Source organism: Cetorhinus maximus, chromosome 6, assembly GCF_964194155.1.
Source record: "Cetorhinus maximus chromosome 6, sCetMax3.hap1.1, whole genome shotgun sequence".
NCBI classification, from domain to species: domain Eukaryota; kingdom Metazoa; phylum Chordata; class Chondrichthyes; order Lamniformes; family Cetorhinidae; genus Cetorhinus; species Cetorhinus maximus.
Genome location: NC_135884.1, coordinates 94,356,584 through 94,377,171, shown reverse-complemented (window position 1 = coordinate 94,377,171; position 20,588 = coordinate 94,356,584). Strand labels below are relative to the sequence as shown.

The following is a 20,588-nucleotide window of genomic DNA, read 5'->3' as shown; positions in this document are numbered from 1 at the left end:
TGGGAATGGGCACGGGTTAATCGTGAGTTGCAGCCCCTGTTTCCTGACTCAGGATCAATGGAATTTCCACCCCCCCCCAACCGCGCCCTTCCCGCTCCCCAAAACAGCCACACTCTGGGTTCACCTTATCTGTAACATTTAATATTTTATATGCATCGGTGATAGCTTCCTGCGTGTAGATTTTAGATTGTGGAGTTTGAGTTTCCCTAACCTTTCTATCCTTTAAACTGGGGAGCAGTCTTACTATTGTCCTCTACACCATCTTCAATGTGACCAGAAGTGAGCTCAGTAATTTAATTTAATGGTCACACTGCCTCCGTCTTTATTTCCAGTCTCTGGTCTCCTCCTGAATTGACAGAGGGGACAGACGAGCTGCCCCCAGCTCCTATCAGTCCTGCTTCACATGGCCACTCACAGCTGTGTCCATGTGGCCTGAAATCTCCATCTGAGCTTCTCTCTCCACCAAAATCGAAATAATTTCCCCCCGACCAATTCACTGATCACAAGTAGGAACTCCATCCTTTCATTTTGTGTCACTGGATGTTGGTCCAATAAGATTTAATCAATTAACTAAACTTTAATTTTACACATTTTAAATATAACCAGCATTTAAGCAATATTCACTCAATGATCCCATATTGAAAATGTTGATTTTCCAGAGCAGGAATCCAGTGGAAGATGCCTCTCAAAACAAGTTCCTTTCCCAGGCTGATGAAGTGTCAATATCTTATTTTATATTTCTTCTGCTTCCACACTGGAAAAGGTAATTCATTTTTCAGCACATCCTTTGTTTTGTATCTTTAAATCCCATTTCACTTTCAATGGTTGTACAGGCTGGTGATCCAATGGGATACGGATACACATCCAATATACATCCGAAGGCTTGTGTATCTCAGCACTAACATTGACCCTATTTAATACTAACGTTGTGTAATGGAATTTGTGTAGATTTCCAGTGGTTGACTGTCAAAAGGAAAGACAGAAAGTAACACTCTGCTACACTGCTTTATAGAAGGTAAAATAACTAATTCAGACCATTACAGAAACAAAGATATCAGACAAATGCTGCAGTACAATAACTGAATAAAAGATTAGAAATTTCACACGGGTCCTTCAGAATACTGAAATTTCCTCCAGTAAGAGAAATCAGTCCAATTGCTGTCCAGCAGCAATGTCTTTCAGTGTTATAAAGCCCTCCTTTGTGAGAATCGTGTAACATCAGCTTTTATTACTGAGTTTCTTCCTCGCTGACAGGCTCAGGTTGAGAAAGTGGACAGACCAGGCAGGAGGAGGTAGCAGTGTGAACTCTCTAAACAGACTTTTACCTTTGAGGGTAAGATCTCAATCAAGCTCATTTCATTAAAGTCACAGATTAACTTATCAATACTGCTTTTCCCTCTGCATCTCTCCACTGTCCTTGCATTGACAGACCACTTTTCCAATATTCTGTTTTGGGTGAACTCCAACTTCATCCATTTAAATGTTGAAAATATCAAAGCCCTTGACTTCGGCCTGTCACATCCTTCTTAACCCATTCCTCCCTCCATCCTCCGCTTTGCCCACTGGGGATGAAGCAGTTTGTTCACAATGTTAGCCTTCTCTTTGACTCTCAGCTGAGACTCTGAGCCCATATCCTCTCCATCACAAAGACTGCCTATGTCTACCTAATGTCCCCATCTCTGCTTCTATCTCACACCACCTGTGGCTGAAACTCTTATTCATCCCTCCATTGTCTCCAGCCTCAATTACTGGAAGGTTCTCCTGGCCTGGTTCCCATCCTCCATCCTTTATAAACTTCGGCTCATCTAAAACCCTGCCACTGGTATCCAATCCTCAACCAAGTCCTGCTTGGCCAACACCCACTTTCCCATCAGCCTGCACTGGCTCCTGATTCCTCAACTCTCAGATTTAAAATTTCCATCCATGTGTTTAATTCCCCTCGTGGTCTTGTACCTCCTGTCTCTGTTACCTCCTTCAGCCCTACAACTACCTCTCTCCAGTCCTCTCCATTTCTCTGACTCAGGCTCTTGTGCAGCTCACCACCCTTTGTCTGCCCATTGGCAGCCATGCTTTCAGCTACCAAGGTCCCATAATCTGGGATTCCCTCCCTAATACCCTCTTCCTCTTCACCATTCTCTGCTCCTTTAAGATACTCATTAAACACACCTCCAGGAACAGGAGTAGGTAATTTATCCACTTAAGACTGTTCCATTTTGATCAGGTCTTTGGTGTCCATGAAACACACAGTGGCAGAATACACTTCATTTCTTTATATTCACTCCATGCAGTAACTTTTCCGTTGTTGCTGATCTCACTGACAGTTCAATGATCCCATTGATCTGGACAGATCAAGTCCCTGTCAGTTTGAGCAGGTGTGAAGTTAAAAATACATCTTAAAACATTTTCATCTTTAACCTTCATAGACATGAAGGAGAAGAGAAAATGCAGGAATTACTGATGTCATGAGATTGCAATTTGCATAAATTTCAGAGGCTCCTGCCTAGGCTTCTGATGAGTATCTCATTCACTGAATTGCTGTGAGCTGTTAAAATTGTGCCAATAGGAACTGTATGCTAAGGCTGAATGCTCCGTTTTAACCAGGCCCCACTCTCTTTCCTCCAGGGTTATGGTGAGTCCCCAAAACATAACAGGACAAACTTTATGTAATCTAAAAATAAAAAAAAAATGAGAATTCAAGCAGGGTCTCAGCTCACCGCCAAAGGCAGGGCAAGATGGAAGAATAAACAAGGGACCTGGAACAGTAGAGGAATGGAGTGTTTAGGGGGGAATAGGGGATATTTATATTTTTCACAGTAGTGCAGCATTTCAATCACCTTTTATATTCTAAATGCAGGAAAATCATTGTAATGCTGTGTTGGATGTGACTTGGAGCTGCACTAACTGAGACTGTGTTAGGGATTTGTACACACTCTTCTGACAGACTGAAAACTGTAAAGTTTAGGCCCATGTTCCACAGTGGGAGAACCATTTCATAAGATTTTCCCTGACAATCTGAAACCTATTTACTGTTACTCAACATAAAAGAAAGAATTTCAGTTCGTATTGAAAAGTTGAGTGCTTGACCGAGTACCAAAATACGACTCGAGATTCGGATGTGTTGTTCAAACCAGCGAATACGAGCCTCTGAGGAGAGGCCCCACCTCAAGCGTGATTGTAGGGATTCTACAGTGCAATGTTTGAGCAGTCAATTTATACAGGTACAAAAAGTTCACTTGACCAGCTGCTTCATCTTTAATTGGATTTTTCCACCTCATTCCCCTGATTTAGTCTTTCATTCGTCACATTGTCATATGTTTCTCTGTCTCTTCCCCACCCTGATCTCGTCTCCTCGTGATTAGATCTTTCATATGACTCTCCATCTCACAGACAAGCTTCTCTCGAGTTCTAGCAGCTTAGGTATCACGCCAAGTATCCCATCATCCCCATTCATTAGTCTCCCCTTACAATATGGTGCCTTTCGCACTGAAGACATCTCAAAACCCTTCAGCTAATGAAGTACTTTTGACGTGTGGCAGTGCATTTATTCATGTAGGGAAACACATTAACCAAATTATGTACAGCAAGAACCACACGTAACAATGAGAAAATGGCCAGATGGTGGTATTGGATGAAAGATAAATATTATCCAGGACCGTGGAGAGAGCTCCCCTGCTCTTCTTCAAATAGTGCCATGCAATCTTTTCACCTCCCTTCAAGGATAGACAGGGACGAGGCTTAATGTCTCTTTGAAACTACAACACTTCAGGGACTGCTGCACTCCTGCTGTACTGCAACGTAGTGTCAGCCTCGATATGTGGTCAAGACTCTAGAATGGGGCTTGAACCCATAACATTGTCAGTTCAGTGAGATTGCAATCACTGGCCCAAGGGTGACAACTAGTTAAATGTAGTTTTAATGAAAACTGTTCAGTGATTTTAATTATACTTTAAATCCTCTAAATGATCTATTGTGTGTCATAGGATTTATAACAATATTCTTTGAAAAATCTTGATATTAATAATATATATATTAAGTTTATATCGCACCTTGTAAATTTGTAGTGGAATTTTCAGGTTTAACTACAAAAAAAAGACAATTAGCCTGTAACTGAAAAACCATGGGTAACTGAAACCCAACCAAGCAATCAGGTGTTTGCTGTCGCCAGGCATTTCCATGAGGATTCTCCTGATTGGCCACCATAATTATGGCTGTCACGATCTTGGAATCATATCTGAGCTTGTCAGAAAGGCATGGCAATAATCACGGGAGATTTTAATTTACATAGTGGAAAAGTCAGATTGGCAAAGATAGTCTAGATGAGGAGTTGAATGTTTTCGGGATTGTTTCTTTGAACAGCATGTTCTGAAGCCAACCAGAGAGCAGGCTATACTGGACCTGGTATTGTGCAATGAAATCAGAATAATTAATGGTCTCATAGTGAAGGCACTCCTAAGTACCAGCAACCATATTATGATTGAATTTTACATTCAGATTGAGGGAGAGAGGAGTGCATCTGAGACTAAATTTTTAAACTTAAATAAGGGCAATTATGAAGGCATGAAAGCTGAGCTGGCGAAAGTGAATTGGCAAATTATGTTAAGGGATAGGTCAATAGAAATGCAGTGGCTAATATTTAAGGGGATATTTCAGAATGCACAGAATAGGTACATTCCAACGAGTAAGATAAAGCCCAAGGGACGGACACACCATCCATGGTTAACTAGAAATGTTAAAGATAGTAGCAAACTTAAACAAAAAACATATAGTTGTCCAAAGATAGGTGGAAGGCCAGAAGATTGGACAGAGTATAAGGAACAGCAAAGAATGACTTAAAGACTAATAAGGGGGAAAAAAATGAGAGTATGAGAGAAAGTTAGCCAGAAATATAAAAACAGGTAGTAAGAGTTTTTATAAATATTTTAAAAAGAAAAACATTAGCAAAGTGAGTGTTGGTCCATAAGAAAGTGAGTCTGGAGAATTGATAATGGAAAACAAGGAGATGGCAGATGAATTGAACAGGTATTTTGCATCAATTTTCACAATGGATGATATAAGTAACATCCCAGAGGCAGCCATAAAGCAGGAAATGGAAGTGGGGAAGGAAGTGAGGAAAATTACAGTCACCAGAGAAGTGGGACTGAGTAAATTGTTGGAGCTGTGGGCTGACAAGAGTCCAGGTCCTGATAGACTTCATCTGAGGATCTTTAAAGAAGTGTCTAGTGAGATAGTTGATGCGTTGGTTTTAGTTTTCGAAAACTCCCTAGATTCGGGGAAGGCCCCATTAGATTAGATTAGTAAATGTAACTCCTTTATTCAAAAATGGAGGGAGACAGAAAGCAGGAAACTACAGGCCAGTTAGCTTAACATCTGTCGTAAAGAAAATATTAGAAGCTATTATTAAAGAAATTACAGCAGGGCACTTGAATAAGCTCATCAGTCAGAGTCAACATGGTTCTGTGAAATGGAAATCGTGTTAAACCAACTTATTGGAGTTCTTTGAGGAAGTAACATGTGTGGTGGATAAAGGGGAACCGGTGGATGTACTGTACTTAGATTTCCAGAAGGCATTTGATAAAGTGCCGCATCAAAGGTTATTGTGGAAAATAAAAGCTCTTGGTGTAGGGGGTAACATGTTGGCATGGATAGAAGATTGGCTGCCTAACAGTATGCAGAGAGTCGGCATAAATGTGTCTTTTTCAGGTTGGTGAGGTGTAGTGAGTGGTATGCCACAGGGATCAGTACTGGGGATTCAACTGTTTACAATTTATATAAATGACTTGGATGAAAGAATTGAAGGGATGGTTGCCAAATTTGCTGATGACATAAAGATAGGTTGGAAAGTAAGTTGTGAAGAGGATATAAGAAAGCTACAAACAGATATCGATAGGTTGAGTGAATGGGCAAAGACCTGGCAGATGGAGTTTAATGTGAGAAAATGTGAAATTGTCCATTTTGGCAGGAGGAATAAAATATTATCTAAATGGTGAGAGATTGCAGAGTTCTGAAGTGCAAAGGGATCTGGGTGCCCTAGTGCATGAATCGCAAAAGGCAGGGATGCAAGAACAGCAAGTAATTAGGAAAGCTAATAGAATGTTATCATCTATTTTAAAGGGAATTGAATACAAAAGTAGGGAGGCTATGCTTCAGTTGTACAGGGCATTGGTGAGACCTCATTTGGAGTATTGTGTACAGTATTGGTCACCTTATTTAAGGAAGGAGTAAATGTGTTTGAAGCAGTTCAGAGAAGGTTTACCAGACTAATTCCTGGGCTGGGTTGTCTTATGAGGAAAGGTTGGACAGTCTAGGCTTGTATCCGATGGAGTTTAAAAGAGTAAGAGGCGACTTCATTAAAACATATAACATCCTGAAGAGTCTTGACCGGGTGGAAGTGGAGAGGATGTTTCCTCTCGTGGGAGAATCTAGATCTAGGGGTCACTGTTTAAAAGTTAGAGGTTGCCCATTTGAAACAGAGATGAGGCAAAGTTTTTACATTCAGACGGTCGTGAGTCTTTGGAACTCTCTCCCTGAAAAGATGGTGGTGACAGAGTCATTGAATATTTTTTAGGCAGAGGTGGATAGATTCTTGATAAACAAGGGGTGATAGGTTATCGGTGGTTAGTGGAGTGAAGATTTCAGATTACTATCAGATCAGCCATGATCTTATTAAATGGCGGAGCAGGCTCAAGGTGCAGAATGGCCGACTCCTGCTCCTTGTTTATATGTATGTGCATAAAGCAATTCAAACAGCTCAAATCTCAGTCATGTAACAGGGTGGTTTTGGATCAAGCTATTTAGCTAACGAGGCACGCTTGTTAGATCCCATTGAGCAGGTAACTGGAGAACCATAAGCACAATTTAGAGATGAGGAATCCCAAATAGCTCTGCCTTTGTCCATAGCTGGCTAGTGAAGACGTCTCATCTACTATCCTTTGTGTTTGCTTGGCTGGAATGTTTATACCATGCAAGGAGTGTTATATTCCAGGGGTTCGATGTGTTCGCCTTTGTCCATTTTTAATTTGCTCTGAAACTTCCAGAACTACTATCATGTGGTAGCGGCAGTCCAGCCATTTGTCTATTTTCAAAAACAGAATTTCAACAAGAGAATATGGAAAAGATACAAATTTCTTTTAGATTTTTTTCTTCTTCATGCCAACTCGGCAGGACACACCTCCACCCTTGGTGCAAAAATATGAATTCTATTTCAATTTTTTATATATATGTGGTCTTAAGAAGGAGGAATATGAAATGAAGAAGTATACATGCATTCCCTCATTCACACTGGCACATCAGACACACTGTTAGCGGGGAAATGGCAGTTCCCTGCTGCATTTTCTTTTTGTGATTTAAATCCCAGACTGGGTGTCCACAAGGACATTATCCAGTCCTGGAATTTGGAAAGTTTTAGGTGACTTGGGAGGATTCGAAATTCATCTGAATGGGGAAGCCTATTCAGTGCTAGTCCAGACGTCCCTTGGTTGTGGGTCAGGCATTCCAACCTCCTGATTAAGTGTCTTTGAAAGGGTCTGGGGGTTTTACAGGATGGCTAGTACTCAGGGGGAAAGTGATGGTCAAGCTGCTCTGGACAATCCACAGGGGAAGGTTGGACGTCTCACTCTGTGGATGCCAGGCCCTGGGGTCATAGGGCTGAGCTGCCCTTGTCCAGTTTAGCTCTTGCCTGTCCAGTTTTGTTACCTGTGGGTTCATCTGTTTGAACCCAGGGACGGGATGTGAGCTGAGGGTCAGGAGAGTGGGATGTTTTAAAGGGATTGGGCCTCTGTAGAGGATTCCACTTCAGGATCTGGCTCAGGCACTAGCACAACTGGAGAGTTCCAGCTTCTGGTGCTGGATCCTTTGTGTTGGCATAGCAAAGGCGAGCAGTTAGCCCCCGAGCTTGGGCCAGCCTTTCTGGGCCTGGATGAGAGGAAGATGGTTGTCTGGCAGGGGCCTCTCCTGCATTCATAACGTAGGCTGGTGGGTGTTTATGGATCGTTTTAGACAGGGTGGGTAACCCTGTCCAGTCACTTTGCGATTCTGCATTATGGTGTGTGAACAGAGGTTGGATCCAATCTGGCTGGTGGTCCCTCTGCTGGTCAGTCAGGGGGTAGGCGTTGCGTCATTTGGGACACTACTGCCCTCTAGTGGATGGTCAGCTCTTGCTGCACCTCCCAGTAGCTTTTCAACTAAGTCAGGTGTTACCCTCACTCTTTCTGGGCCAATTTGGGGATTTTTCTGCTCCACATTGAAATTCACCATAAAGCTATTGGCCAAACCAATCATTGGCTTCCTAGCTAGGACCTTTGGCTTGCGAATGGGCTCTCTCTTAATTTGTTCCATGCCCTTGGAACTCTTCTGCCTTCAAGTGGAGGTGCAGTACCAACTACATTCCCTCATGGCTTTTTGACTGGGGAAGGCATCTCACTCCCTATCTGCTCATGGGTTTGGGAGCTCCCTTTGTCCCTATTTAATGTCAGAAAAAAGGTGTCTGCTGGCCCTACTTCAGGCAAGTCCTTACCCTTTTCCTTTCTGGGTTTAATAACCTGCCTTCCTTCAGGCCTTCGGCCATGAGGGTCATCTCCATCACTAATTCGCTCCCTGCTCTAGGGCTCCTCTGGTCCCTTTCTAATTCTGGGATACTTGGGGAGTCTATTTCAGATATTGTAACCTCCTCCAGTCCCACAACTCTCTGAGATATCTGCACTCCTCTCCTTCTGGCTCTCTGTGCATCCCTGATTGTTTCACTATTGGTAGATGTGCCTTCAGTAACTCAGACTCGGAGCTCTGCAATTCCCTCCCTGAACCTCTCCTCCTCTCTACCTTTTGCTTTTCCTTTAATGCTCCTTACAAACTATGGCCCAGATTGTTGTCTCCGGGTTGGGACCGCAGAGTCGGGTGAATTCCCGGCACGGTGAACACGACCTATAACAATGGCCCCCCGTATGTGGGACTCACAGCCGGGGGTTGCAGACTGAAACAGGAGTCGGGGTGAATGACCCCAGAATGAATCAGCAGCGCGGAGGTGGGCTGGGTACACGGCCTGCCTCTGTGCCTGGCACCGTGTTTAATTACATAAAAGTTATAATAAAACAAAAAAAAGTCCCTCCAGACCTCACCCTTCATCCCCCCCACATACTCACTATGCCCAACCCATGCCCCCACCCACTGCCATGCCCCCCACACCCCTATGACAACTTAATGTCCCTCTGCCCACTCCTTTGCCACATACCACCTATGCCAAATTGGTGCCAACTCATGCCTCATACCACCCTTTTGCCTTACCCCCTACACACCAACTCATCTAGTACCCTTTGACAGTTCCTTGACAGGTTTGATATATGCTGGCTAACTTTGACAGACTTGACAGCTGGCCAGCTCCTTAACATCGGCTGGACAGCTCCTTAACATCGGCTGGACAGCTCCTTAACATCGGCTGGACAGCTCCTTAACATCGGCTGGACAGCACCTTAACATCTGCTGGACAGCTCCTTAACATCGGCTGGACAGCTCCTTAACATCGGCTGGACAGCTCCTTAACATCGGCTGGACAGCTCCTTAACATCTGCTTGGACAGCTCCTTAACATCTGCTTGGACAGCTGGACTGCGCCTATAACTGGACACCTCTTTTACAGCTTGGCAGTTCCAATGAGATTGTGTATAAAAAGTGCAGAATCATGTTCACTTTTAAAAATCCCAAAAGGTGCCTTACCTACCCCAAAGTGTGACTTAGCTCTACCAGAGGGTGATTTACCTCTCCCAAAGGTGCCCCAGAACCCTATTCAAAGGGGAACCTACCCTCTACAAAGAAGTACCCTGGCTATCCATAAGAATCCGCCAAGCTCAGACCACCTCTTACCTGTTCTAAACAGCAGACTCTGGATTTCACACTCGTGTTCTTCCAAAATCCCATTTCAGTGAAGGTGATTTAAATTCCCAGCTGCTTCCGTGAACTGTGCAAGTGTGAATCCCGGCTCGACTCCTGTCCCGTCCCTGTGAAGATGGAAAATGCTGGGTTGGGGGGCGGGATTTAGAAATTTTGGCCATTTCTGGGATTTTCGCCACGACAGAGAGGCTCTTCATCAGGGTGAAAATCCGGGCCCATGTCTTTGACCCAGCTTTTGGCCGACTGACCTTAAAACTCCACGGCCAGAATATTGCGCTGGTCGGCGGGTGTGAGTCTGACCTGAACGGGTGTAAAATGATGTGTGATGACATTGGGCGAGCGTCCCGATGTCATTGCGCAGTCGCATGATATTTCGGTCGGCAGGCGCATGTAGGAGTCGGCAGTGCGCCCACCGACAATTAACCGGCCTATTAAGGCCATTAAAGATCTAACTGAATTCAATTTTTCACTGCCCGTCCAATGTGATGGTTGATGGGCAGGCGAAAAGGCCAAGCGGCCTTTGGATTTTTGTGAAACCTCATCCACGGGCGGGATGAGGTTTCGATCTGTCATTAAAATTAATAAAAAATGTTCAAACTAATTTCTAACGACAGAGGCGCACGAGGGGACATGTTGTTAACATTTTAAAAATTTTATTTTTCATTGTTCAAAATCTTCATCTCCCTGAGGCAGCTCTGTACCTAAGGCTGCTTTTCCTGCATGTACCCGCGCGCATGGAGGAACTTCCGCGCTCGCTCCCCTCCTCCCCACACAGGCAGCGTTTCACGCTAGGTGGGCCCTAATTGGCCGTCAACGTGAAATCACAGTCGGGCCCAGATCGCGGGCAGTGGTCGGCTTCCCAACCTCTCCCCTCGACACCTCCAGACCTCTCCCCTCAACCCCCCCAGACCTCTCCCCTCGACCCCCCCAGACCTCTCCCCTCGACCCCCCCAGACCTCTCCCCTCGACCCCCTCAGGCCTCTCCCCTCGCTCCCCCCAGACCTCTCCCCTTGCTCCCCAGAACTCTCCCCTCGCCTCCCCGACCTCTCCCCTCGTGCCCCCAACCTCTCCCCTCGCTGCCAACACCCCCCACCTCTCCCCTCGCCCCCCCCCCCCTCCCGACCTCTCCCCTCACCCTCGCTGAGTCCACCCAACGAGGGCAGAATCTTGGCCCATATGCCCATGGATGTCAAATTTTTGTTTGATAATCCTCCTGCGATGTATCTTGGAACTCTTTAACACTCTAAAGGTCCTTTGTAAATATAGGTTGGTGTTGTCGTTGATGATGAATTCCTGATTATGCAAGTTGTGTGGGATTTCTCTCAATTTTCCATCAAAGTCACAGTTGTTGATTAGAAAAATTCCTGAGAAAATTCTAGGAGGTTGGATTAATGGTTATTCTGTGATTATATTTTCAGTGAGAGTCGGAGGTGAATTTACATTTTGTGGATACCTACAAGGCAACATTAATACGTCTCATCACGATATTGGCCCTGGGCCCTGTTCATTGAAAGTGTCCATAAACCCAGCTGGCTTAGAAATAAAAGCTCATCTCATTGAGAACGGTCCTTCAATCTGTACGGAAGATGTTGCAGCAACTACATCCGATGCTTTGTCAGAAATCTGCATCACTTGGAAAGAACGCGTTGACCAACTGTTCATAACCCATGGCGATGTTGTTAAATCCTATTCAACTGCCATGGCCACTGGAGCAAAATGTTGTCAAAATTTCATTCTCACCAACAGCATTTCAAGTAATGATTCATCGCTGCTGAGTGATATCATTTACATCCACGGAACAGACTTCAGTCCTGTTCACATCGAAAATGCTTCTTATTTACAATTTACAGGATCTGAAGGAGCATGTGGTAAGTAGAATAATAAATTACACATTGTGATTGTCTTCCATTTGAAAAATCTCTAAGATTTATAATAAATAAAGACAGGAACAGAAATAGGCCCAGGCTTTCTCTTCCTCTCCTCCTGCTAATGGCAGGTGGTGGGGGAGGGGTGGCAGGGTGGTTGGGGGCTGGTGGGAATGAAGAGAAACCAGTAAGACTGGAACCAGGTGTGACCAGTATACAATGGCCTTTTGCTTCCAGTTCCCAGCTGGTGATAGTAACGGTGGTGGCGATGTCCGAACCAGTACAACTGGTCACAGATGGTTGTGACCCTGGAGAACTGGTCAGAGTCTATGGGCATGGACCAGTACTACTGGATATAGCACCATTGGTTTTTGCATAGTAGGCGGGGTCACTGCCAGTTATGAATTAGTCCAAATAGGTTATTTCCTCATATCCCTAACATACACATACAATTGGTGCCCATTTTATTTGTTGCTTTATTATTCCATTCAAACGTTTATTTTTCTTTATGTTTACCTTTATTTAAAGAGTGAATATGTCATGATTAAGCTGGTTATCTTTAATTAAAAGTGCGAAAAGGTGGTCCCCTTCCAGTGTTTGTGTGGGTGAAGGTGCTGAGGGCTCTGACTCTTATTAACACATTGAGGCAGGAGTCATTAAGTTTTTATACACAGTTTCTTTATTTTGCAGAACCGATGCAAATAGTTTATGATAGTTACATAAAGAATATGAAGATTGATTGAGGAAAAGGAATGAATGCTTTTAGACAAGCACAGCCCTGTGTGACTCTAAACTGTTGGCTGGTTTGGTGCTGCTGCTTCTCCTTCCGGTTAAGGTCCATTATCTTCTCTGTGATGTGATTGTTCACACGAGCTTTCTCTTTAGCCACCTCCTCCACACTCACTCCTTCCTTCTCAAGGTGGTGGGCATAGCAGCTGCAGATGGGAGAAAAGGAGGAGAAAATAAGTCACAGCTGAAGCCTGCTAACTGGAGATGGAGGATTCAGCTAGATCAGGGATGATGTTTTTAGCAGTCTGGGCTCGAGCTGATGGGAGAAAACCGTTAGTGTTTGCATCGTACTCACCTTTAATGACGCTCAGCTTCATGGGTGAGAGCGGAGGTTTCGCTGGGGTAGGTGCGGCAGTGTTCACGATCCAGGCACACCGTTTGCCATAAATAGAGCAGCAGGTCAGAACCTCTGCAGCCCATATAGCAGAAGCCAGAGTCTTGATAAACGTGGGGTTCATCCTCGAACATATTACATTCACCCACTGACGCTCCTTGAGGATGACACCGACCTGCATTCACAGCTGTAGGCGTCAGCATCAAGTGCAGAAACTATTTACACAGAATAACTGTGAATGAAAAATGCTACAGATACGGATATATGTTCTAATGTGGCAAATTGTGAGGTTATGCATTTTGTCAGGAAGAGTAGAGGAGCTGAATATTATTTATATGGAGAAAGACTGCAGAAAGCTACAGCACAGAGGGATTTGGGAGTCCTCATGCATGAATCCTAAAAAGCTAACATACAAGTTCAGCAGGGAAGAGGGAAGGCAAATGGAATGCTGGCCTTTATTTCAAAGGGAATGGAGTGTAAAAATAGGGAAGTCTTGCTAAAACTACAGAAGGCACTAATTAGACCACACCTAGAATACTGTGAACAGCTTTGTTCCCTTTATCTAAGGAAAGATATACTGGAGGCAGCCCAGGGAAGGTTCACTTGGTTGATCCCAGGTTTGGAGGGATTTTTTTTTGAGGAGAGCTTGAGTAGGTTGGGCCTGTACTCATTGGAGTTTGGAAGAATGAGAAGAGACCTTATTGAATCATTAGATTCTCAGGGAGCTTGACAGGGTAGACGCTGAGAGGTTGTTTCCCCTTCTGGGAGAGTCTTGGACCAAAGGGCATAATCTCAGAGTAAGGGGTCGACCATTTAAAACAGGGATGAGGAAGAAATGCTTCTCTCAGTGGGTAGTGAATCTGTGGAATTCTTTACCGCAGAGGGCTGTAGAGGCTGGATCATTATGTATATTCAAGGCTGAAGTAGACAGATTTTTAATCAGTAAGGGAATCATGGGTGATGGGGAAAAGGCAGGAAAGTGGAACTGAGGATTGTCAGATCAGCCATGATCTCATTGAATGGCAGAGCAGACTCGATGGGCCGAATGGCTTACTTCTGCTCCTACGTTTTATGGTCTTATAGATGATCATCTCCCAAAGAGGTGCTTTCTGGAGTCTGGTAGGAGTACTTGATATGCTGTGAGAGAAATTACATTTCCATCAACGGGACTGTAGAGCCGGGTGTCTTCATGGATGGGTATCTGTGAGGCAGTTGATGAGGGTACATCCTCATGCTGCTGCATTGATCTGGGGGGCAGGGGGGATGCTAGCCTAATGTCACCCATGGCCTGGTTGGATTGTTGAGGCTCTGGAGCTGCAACACAAAGTAAAAGATGTTGGCTCCTTATGCGGACCTCACTGTGGCCTGGGTGCTGCACTGCACCTTCCAAACAGAAAATTTTCCTGAGCATTCAGGCTATGGAAACAGAAATGTTACCTTGTGAGCGGCTCCTTCGCTGCTCCTGAAGGTACAAGTTGAGGTCCCGCATCTTCTCCATTGGGTCCTGGAGGTGTTGGCTTCTGCTTGTGGCTCCTCCAGGTTGTGGGTTAGGTCTTCCACCCTCAGGACTTTGTTCTGTTCCTCAAGTCCCTGTGTGGCCTTTCCCGGCACTCAGAGTCAGCCCCCTTGGTGGAGAGCTGTCCATTTCTACCTCCATTAATGAAATGGAGGGAGAGTCTGCCATGTCCCTTGGCGGCATCATGACCTCTGGAGCACCGCACGTATCTTCAGGACGTCTGTGACAAGCTTCGGAACTGTTTTCTCTGGGCATTCATTGTCTGGTCCTCCTTCTCCTTCTATCAACATATGAAAATTTAGAGGTTAGGAATGGTTTTGCCACTGCCCAGATACAGTTGACAGACTGTTCACAAAAGTGCCCGTACAGTCCTGTTCAAGGAAAATGTTGACTGTTATGTGAGATGGGACAAAATGAGTTGCTGATGGAGAGCACCTACCCTGGCCGCACTAGAGGCATCAAACACCCTCTTCAGTGTTGGTCTGCCTAGGCCAGGAACTTGCTCCCAGCTCTGCCTCACACTGCTATCCACCACACGAGGCTGCTGAAGGCTGGCCCCCTCCCTTTTTTGCTCTAACAGCCTCGGGGGATTCTGCGGAGACAGGAGCAATAATTAATCAACTTATCAGAGACAATTCCCAATTTCACAAATGACCAGCATTCCCATTACCTCCAAGCAGTAAGACCCGTGCTTTGAAATAAGGATCATCAACTCCCCGGAGATGTGCACCGCTATCGTAATCATCGGAGCTGCCTCTGCTCACCTGAATCCAGCAGGTCTTGTACACCTTCGTGGAAGTGTGCATCTTCAGGCCAAACCTCTTTATGTCCTGCTTGATGGAGATAATTCTGTAGATCCCCTTATTGTCAAGGAAGCTGACGTACGCATGCTTAGCAGTTGCTGCAGCCATATTTAGAATAGTATACCTGTATGAGAGAGTGTAAGGGAATTGACAGAAACCAGGCAGCAGGTAAGGCTCAGGCCTTTAATAGGAACTTGCTTATTCACGGGGAATGTAGTTAACCGTGATATCAATATATTTCCCCCTTAATATTGTTTGTTAGATACCTGTCAGTATGTAATAGTCCAGGAATAAAAGTAATATTTAGAGTGGATTGATTTTATCTATGTTAACTATTCGAGCAGGATCTTTCTGCCCCATGGTTTCTTTTTATTCTTAACAGAAGAAGAATTATTTGCAACTTGCTGGCCCGGACCCCCCTACCCCCAGCTAGGTGCTGGCCCGGACCCCCCTACCCCCAGCTAGGTGCTGGCCCGGACCCCCCTACCCCCAGCTAGGTGCTGGCCCGGACCCCCCTACCCCCAGCTAGGTGCTGGCCCGGACCCCCCTACCCCCAGCTAGGTGCTGGCCCGGACCCCCCTACCCCCAGCTAGGTGCTGGACCGGACACCCCTACCCCCAGCTAGGTGCTGGCCCGGACCCCCCTACCCCCAGCTAGGTGCTGGCCCGGATCCCCCTACCCCCAGCTAGGTGCTGGCCCGGACCCCCCTACCACATCTCTGTTCTTAAGTATGTGCAGGGATCTGCTGCTCCCCATTCCCACCTCTGTGCACATCCCTCTCCTTTAATAGATACCTCTCCATTACCCTGGGGAATGGGGTCATTCATCCTTTCAAACCAGAATACACCTGCCTATATATAGATCGCACTATGTAAAGAGTATGTAAATGAGAGAATTCTGCTCTCCATCACATTTCCCACAATTTTGGATATTTGAACACTAGACAAGGGCTGCCGGCTCAGCCCAGGAATTCAACATTCATGTTTGGCAGAAGGGGGCTTAGTGTTAAAAATAATTTGTGAGCAGCACGCAGAGTCTCTTTTCAGAAGAACCCTAAATGGAGGCCGATGGCACTGCCTCTAGTATATTAGTGATCTTGAGGTCAGACTGTTGTCTGAGGTCAGGGGAACAGCTTCCTGGAGAGCAGAGACCCTCTCCCCAGAGATGTCCCCCAGTCAGTGGGGAGGAGGAGGTGGAAAGCCTGGGCTATGTAATGTAACCCAAATAAACATTGAAATCAAAACTTTAATTATGCAAATAATGCTGTACATTTCTCATAAAAATATCTACTCACAGTATTAAAGGAATATTCGTTCCTGTCCAGCTAGAGTTGAAGATATCTGTTCGAACTAGACTAATATTTATTTTTTATAAAATGGAATTTGTTTTATTGTTAAGCAGTTTAATCAAAGGATTCGCCCTCAAAACAACAGATATGAAATCATTTGTCATTTGGCAGGATGAGTGTTCAGGGTCTAATGTGTCCAATCTTCTGTCACGATCACAGTGATTTACTTCCAGAGTCCGAAGCTCTCATTCTCCTTTACTTGGGTTGTTACTATTTCTCCCACTGTGCCTTTCACTTGGTAGAAAGTTCAGGCAAAAGGTCATTGACATAAAACTGAATTCAGTTTCTCACTCCACAAATGCTGGCAGACTTGCTGAGTATTTCCAGCATTTTCTGTTACAGGCCATACCTAAGGTACAGACTGTACCCAACCAGCGTGCTTGCAAAACTCAAAACACAGCGTCCAACATAAGATGGGATTCCGCGATTGGACAACATTTGCTAAATAATCTTCAGTGTGCTAAGAATTACGCTGAAAGCCAATTTCAGATTGTCAGTTGGGCCCACAGTGTGGCACATTTGTGTGTGCTGGAAGCTACATATATTAATGCACAGGGTCATGTTCTTTGCAGACAGAAAGAACATGTACATACCTGACGCCTGTTTCAGCTCAGCAAAATAAGTAACAGCCGTTCGCTGACTCATTCCTCAGTGCAATGCCTTGACTAATCAGGGTCAAGCTGCCTAGTTTAAATTTCAAACAATGCTTGGCAGTTTATTGTCAGTCACCATTACTGGTGCATTCTCCATAGCAACATCTCTACCAATCAGAGTCCACTTGCCAACCAATCAGCACTCTCTTCTCATACAGTTTAAATTGTTTTTGTCCCCTTCAGTATTCTTGCAAAGTGTCCTGATGAGTGCAAGACGGAAAGCTTCGACATGTTTCTTTTTTCAGCAATACCCATGGTTATTATTTTAGATTTTTCACTCTGCTGTACAGGACAGAGTTCTACACAAGCCTGGAGACATGTGTGTACAAGCTGCCTCCCTAAGTCTAGAAATGTAAATGTTTAGAGATGAACGGGAGAATGTCCACAGATTAAACTTTTAAATGAAATACAGGTAGCTTTTCAAAGTTTCCAAAGGACCAGTGGAGCACTTTGTAAACCTGATTGGACACCACACTGGATTCACACTCTATGTGAAGTCAGATCAATGTGGTGTAAGGCTACCCAACCCAGGGAGTTTCACTTTGCTTCACTCCAGAGTCACATCGGACCGGACTCCAGATTTACATCACCAGCTTAGCATTGGTTTGAAGTGAAAATCACATCACATGGACACCAAACTTGCCCGAAATCATAGCATTGGCAATTTTTAAACATTACACTGCAATTTGCAAGAGAAAGTACATAAAATATCTTCTCCAAATAGAGTCTTAGAGCAGCTAAACTGGATTTAGATTATTGCAGGTTTTGTCTTTTAATTAATTCCATCAAATGTATTCAAAATATTTATTATAACATTCATTATATTGAGTGTCCCTCATCTTTTTCACTGTCTCTTTTCAAGTAGAATCACCATTGTCTGACTGTATAAATCAGAAAGAGAAACTGACTCAACTCGCAGGGAAAGGGCCATTGAAACTAAATGATGCTCGTTATGCAATTCTACTGACCAACAGAATCCTGGAAGAATGCAATGAGAGCATTTCAGCCAGGTAAGTGTCAACAGCTTGAAGTGGAGAAAAGTGTTTAAAAGATGATGGTTTAGAAAGAACATGTTTTAGAAATTCAGCCCCAAGGATTCAAGAGATTAATTGACGGTTTTTCTGTTTCTCTGATTCTGGAATATATCCTGTGAAGATTGTTCATCGAGTTTTGAGTTTGCCAACAAGAGATAAAATCTGCCCCTTGTCATACAAAACTGCTTTGTTCAAATTGTTATTTTCAATAAAAATCCCAGAAAAATGTTCCTTGTTTAAAATGCATTGGAAATGTGTTAAAAACAAGAAGCTGCGGATGCTGGAAATCCAAAACAAAAACAGAATTACCCGGAAAAACTCAGCAGGTCTGGCAGCATCGGCGGAGAAGAAAAGAGTTGACGTTTCGAGTCCTCATGACCCTTCAACAGAACTGAAATGTGTTGTTTATTTCAAACCTCTTAATTCTAATTCATGTTCCTGCTACAAGTGGAGTCTGAACAGTTTATTCTGCCACTTTACTCAAATTTAACTCCACGATCAACATCAGGTAGTGAGACATCACAGCTTCTCCCAGTTGAATGCAGTACATTCTTAGATGGAGACAAAGCAGTTTGGTGAGTCTGGCTAGCCAGAATGTCACAGTATCAAATATATAGAGGAGACCTGGATAAAGGAGAAAGTTGTGATACTGAAATTTAACATCCACCCCGTCCAGTAAGAGAGTCAGTGCAGATGTTCGGTAGGCCTTGTGTATCCAGTGGAAGATGAACTTAACTTCATCCCAGTGTTGAATCAGATTTGTTGAGCTTGTTCAAGTAGGCGAGAGCAGACCAAACTTATCTTGCAGGGAAAGGTGAGTGAAATCATTGAAGAATTTGGAATCTACCTGGTTTCAATAGATCAACCACCTTAAAAACAGTCACAAAATCTCATCCAGGCTGACACATGGGGAGGGAAGCAATGTTCTCACAGAGTGCAACTAGGTGTGTGGTAACAATCCCAGAAATATCAACTTGTTTTAAACCTAAGAATGTCTTTAACACTGACGAAAAGGCCTTTTTGAAACAGACTCTACACACACAGAGCAGCAGCTTTTACCTCAGAAGGAAAAAGTCAATCAGTGAATTCCCATCTTAGTTTACATGAACATGATGGGAGAAAAAGAAAGCTGGGGGTGGCTGGGATTGAGAAAAAGGCTCAAATGAATGGATCCAGTGAGCAAACAGAGAGAGGGGAACCAGTCCCAATTGTGAAAGGTTGCTGAGGAATTGACTGATATCTAAAAGCTAAGGTCTGAATGGAGCATTTTGTGCAGCATATTGGCTGGTGAGTGGGGAGTCTTGGCGATCATGGTGATCGTTTGCAACATGACAGGCTTGATGGATCAGCTGGTCTTTTCCTATTGGTCAATTTCTAAACGTTTGTAACTAAAAGCAACAATTTTGTTGTAAATTTGCTGTCAGGAAGAAGCAAGTCATAATTAGAGAATATTTCACAAAATGGCTGAACTTTGCATTGCAGGACTTGTATCGTACTCGGGTTACAGCAAGGTTTATTTAAATAGTTACTTTGATGTTTATGGTGTTCTGTGGTGCTTGTGTAGTGTTTTGCTGCACTGCTTAATCAAAATTACACTTGTCGGAATTATCAAATTTTGTTTTGTCATGGATGGAACTTATATGTTTCCTTTGCTGCCTGTGATTAGTGTGTCCGTATTTAAGAGGGGTGTGCTTTCCTACCCTCTGAGTTTCTCAATTAAATAATTACAGCAGCAAGCGTTTTGTGAATTTAAAATTAACAAAGGTTTTTTTTTAATCACACACTAATCCTGAATTTAATCCAATGTTTTACTGACTTGTCTCATGCACACTCTAACATGCACACAGATTAGATAGAGATAAAGGTAATATATTGTTACAGTTTATAATTATCTCAGCCTCTTTTGTGGCAGGCCTGTAGTTTCTTAGACAAAGTTGATGCTTTAGAATTGAAGTGAAGGTCTTGTGAAACAAGGGTTTTCAGTGAGCTGCGAGGTTCTTTGTCATTGGGACAGGTTGGGGGAGTCCTTAGGATATTCCATGTTCAAAGTGTTGCTGTTTATTACCGTGGCTGCTTGGATGACTTTCACTAGTTCAATGACTTTCGCTGGAACTCCGTCTGCAAGCAGCTTCTTGCAGGTTTAAACGCAGACACAAACATGGCTGTCACACCATGTGACCCTTTATAAGTTCAACATCCTATTCAAAATAAGGTGTGTGATTGGTTGAACAACTTGAGAGTCGGAGACTGCAGTGTCTTTGGGTGTGAATGACCCATTGATTGATATTTACCCTTTTGAATTAGTTTCAGGAAAGGGCATTAAGTAAACATTAGTCTAGAATGTTCCTTTTGATCTCTCCTCAGATAG

At 44.0% G+C, this 20,588-nt stretch overlaps 1 protein-coding gene across 1 annotated transcript; it reads left to right on the top strand.

Moving 5' to 3' along the window:
- The first annotated feature begins 673 nt into the window (after positions 1-673).
- LOC144681355 (uncharacterized) lies at positions 674-18,466 on the top strand. Its single transcript, XM_078542951.1, has 3 exons — positions 674-763; positions 11,297-11,746; positions 18,052-18,466. Exons 1-3 carry the CDS (start codon positions 679-681, stop codon positions 18,198-18,200), a joined length of 684 nt encoding a protein of 227 aa, XP_078399077.1. The 5' UTR covers positions 674-678; the 3' UTR covers positions 18,201-18,466.
- Positions 18,467-20,588: the final 2,122 nt, after the last annotated feature.

Bases quoted from the DNA above. Each gene is read 5' to 3' on its own strand.
- LOC144681355 (XM_078542951.1), top strand. From the start codon at position 679: ATGCCTCTCAAAACAAGTTCCTTTCCCAGGCTGATGAAGTGTCAATAT. The intron at 764-11,296 runs GTAATTCATTTT...TTATATTTTCAG, and splicing joins CTGCTTCCACACTGGAAAAG to TGAGAGTCGGAGGTGAATTT. The intron at 11,747-18,051 runs GTAAGTAGAATA...CTTTTCAAGTAG, and splicing joins AGGATCTGAAGGAGCATGTG to AATCACCATTGTCTGACTGT.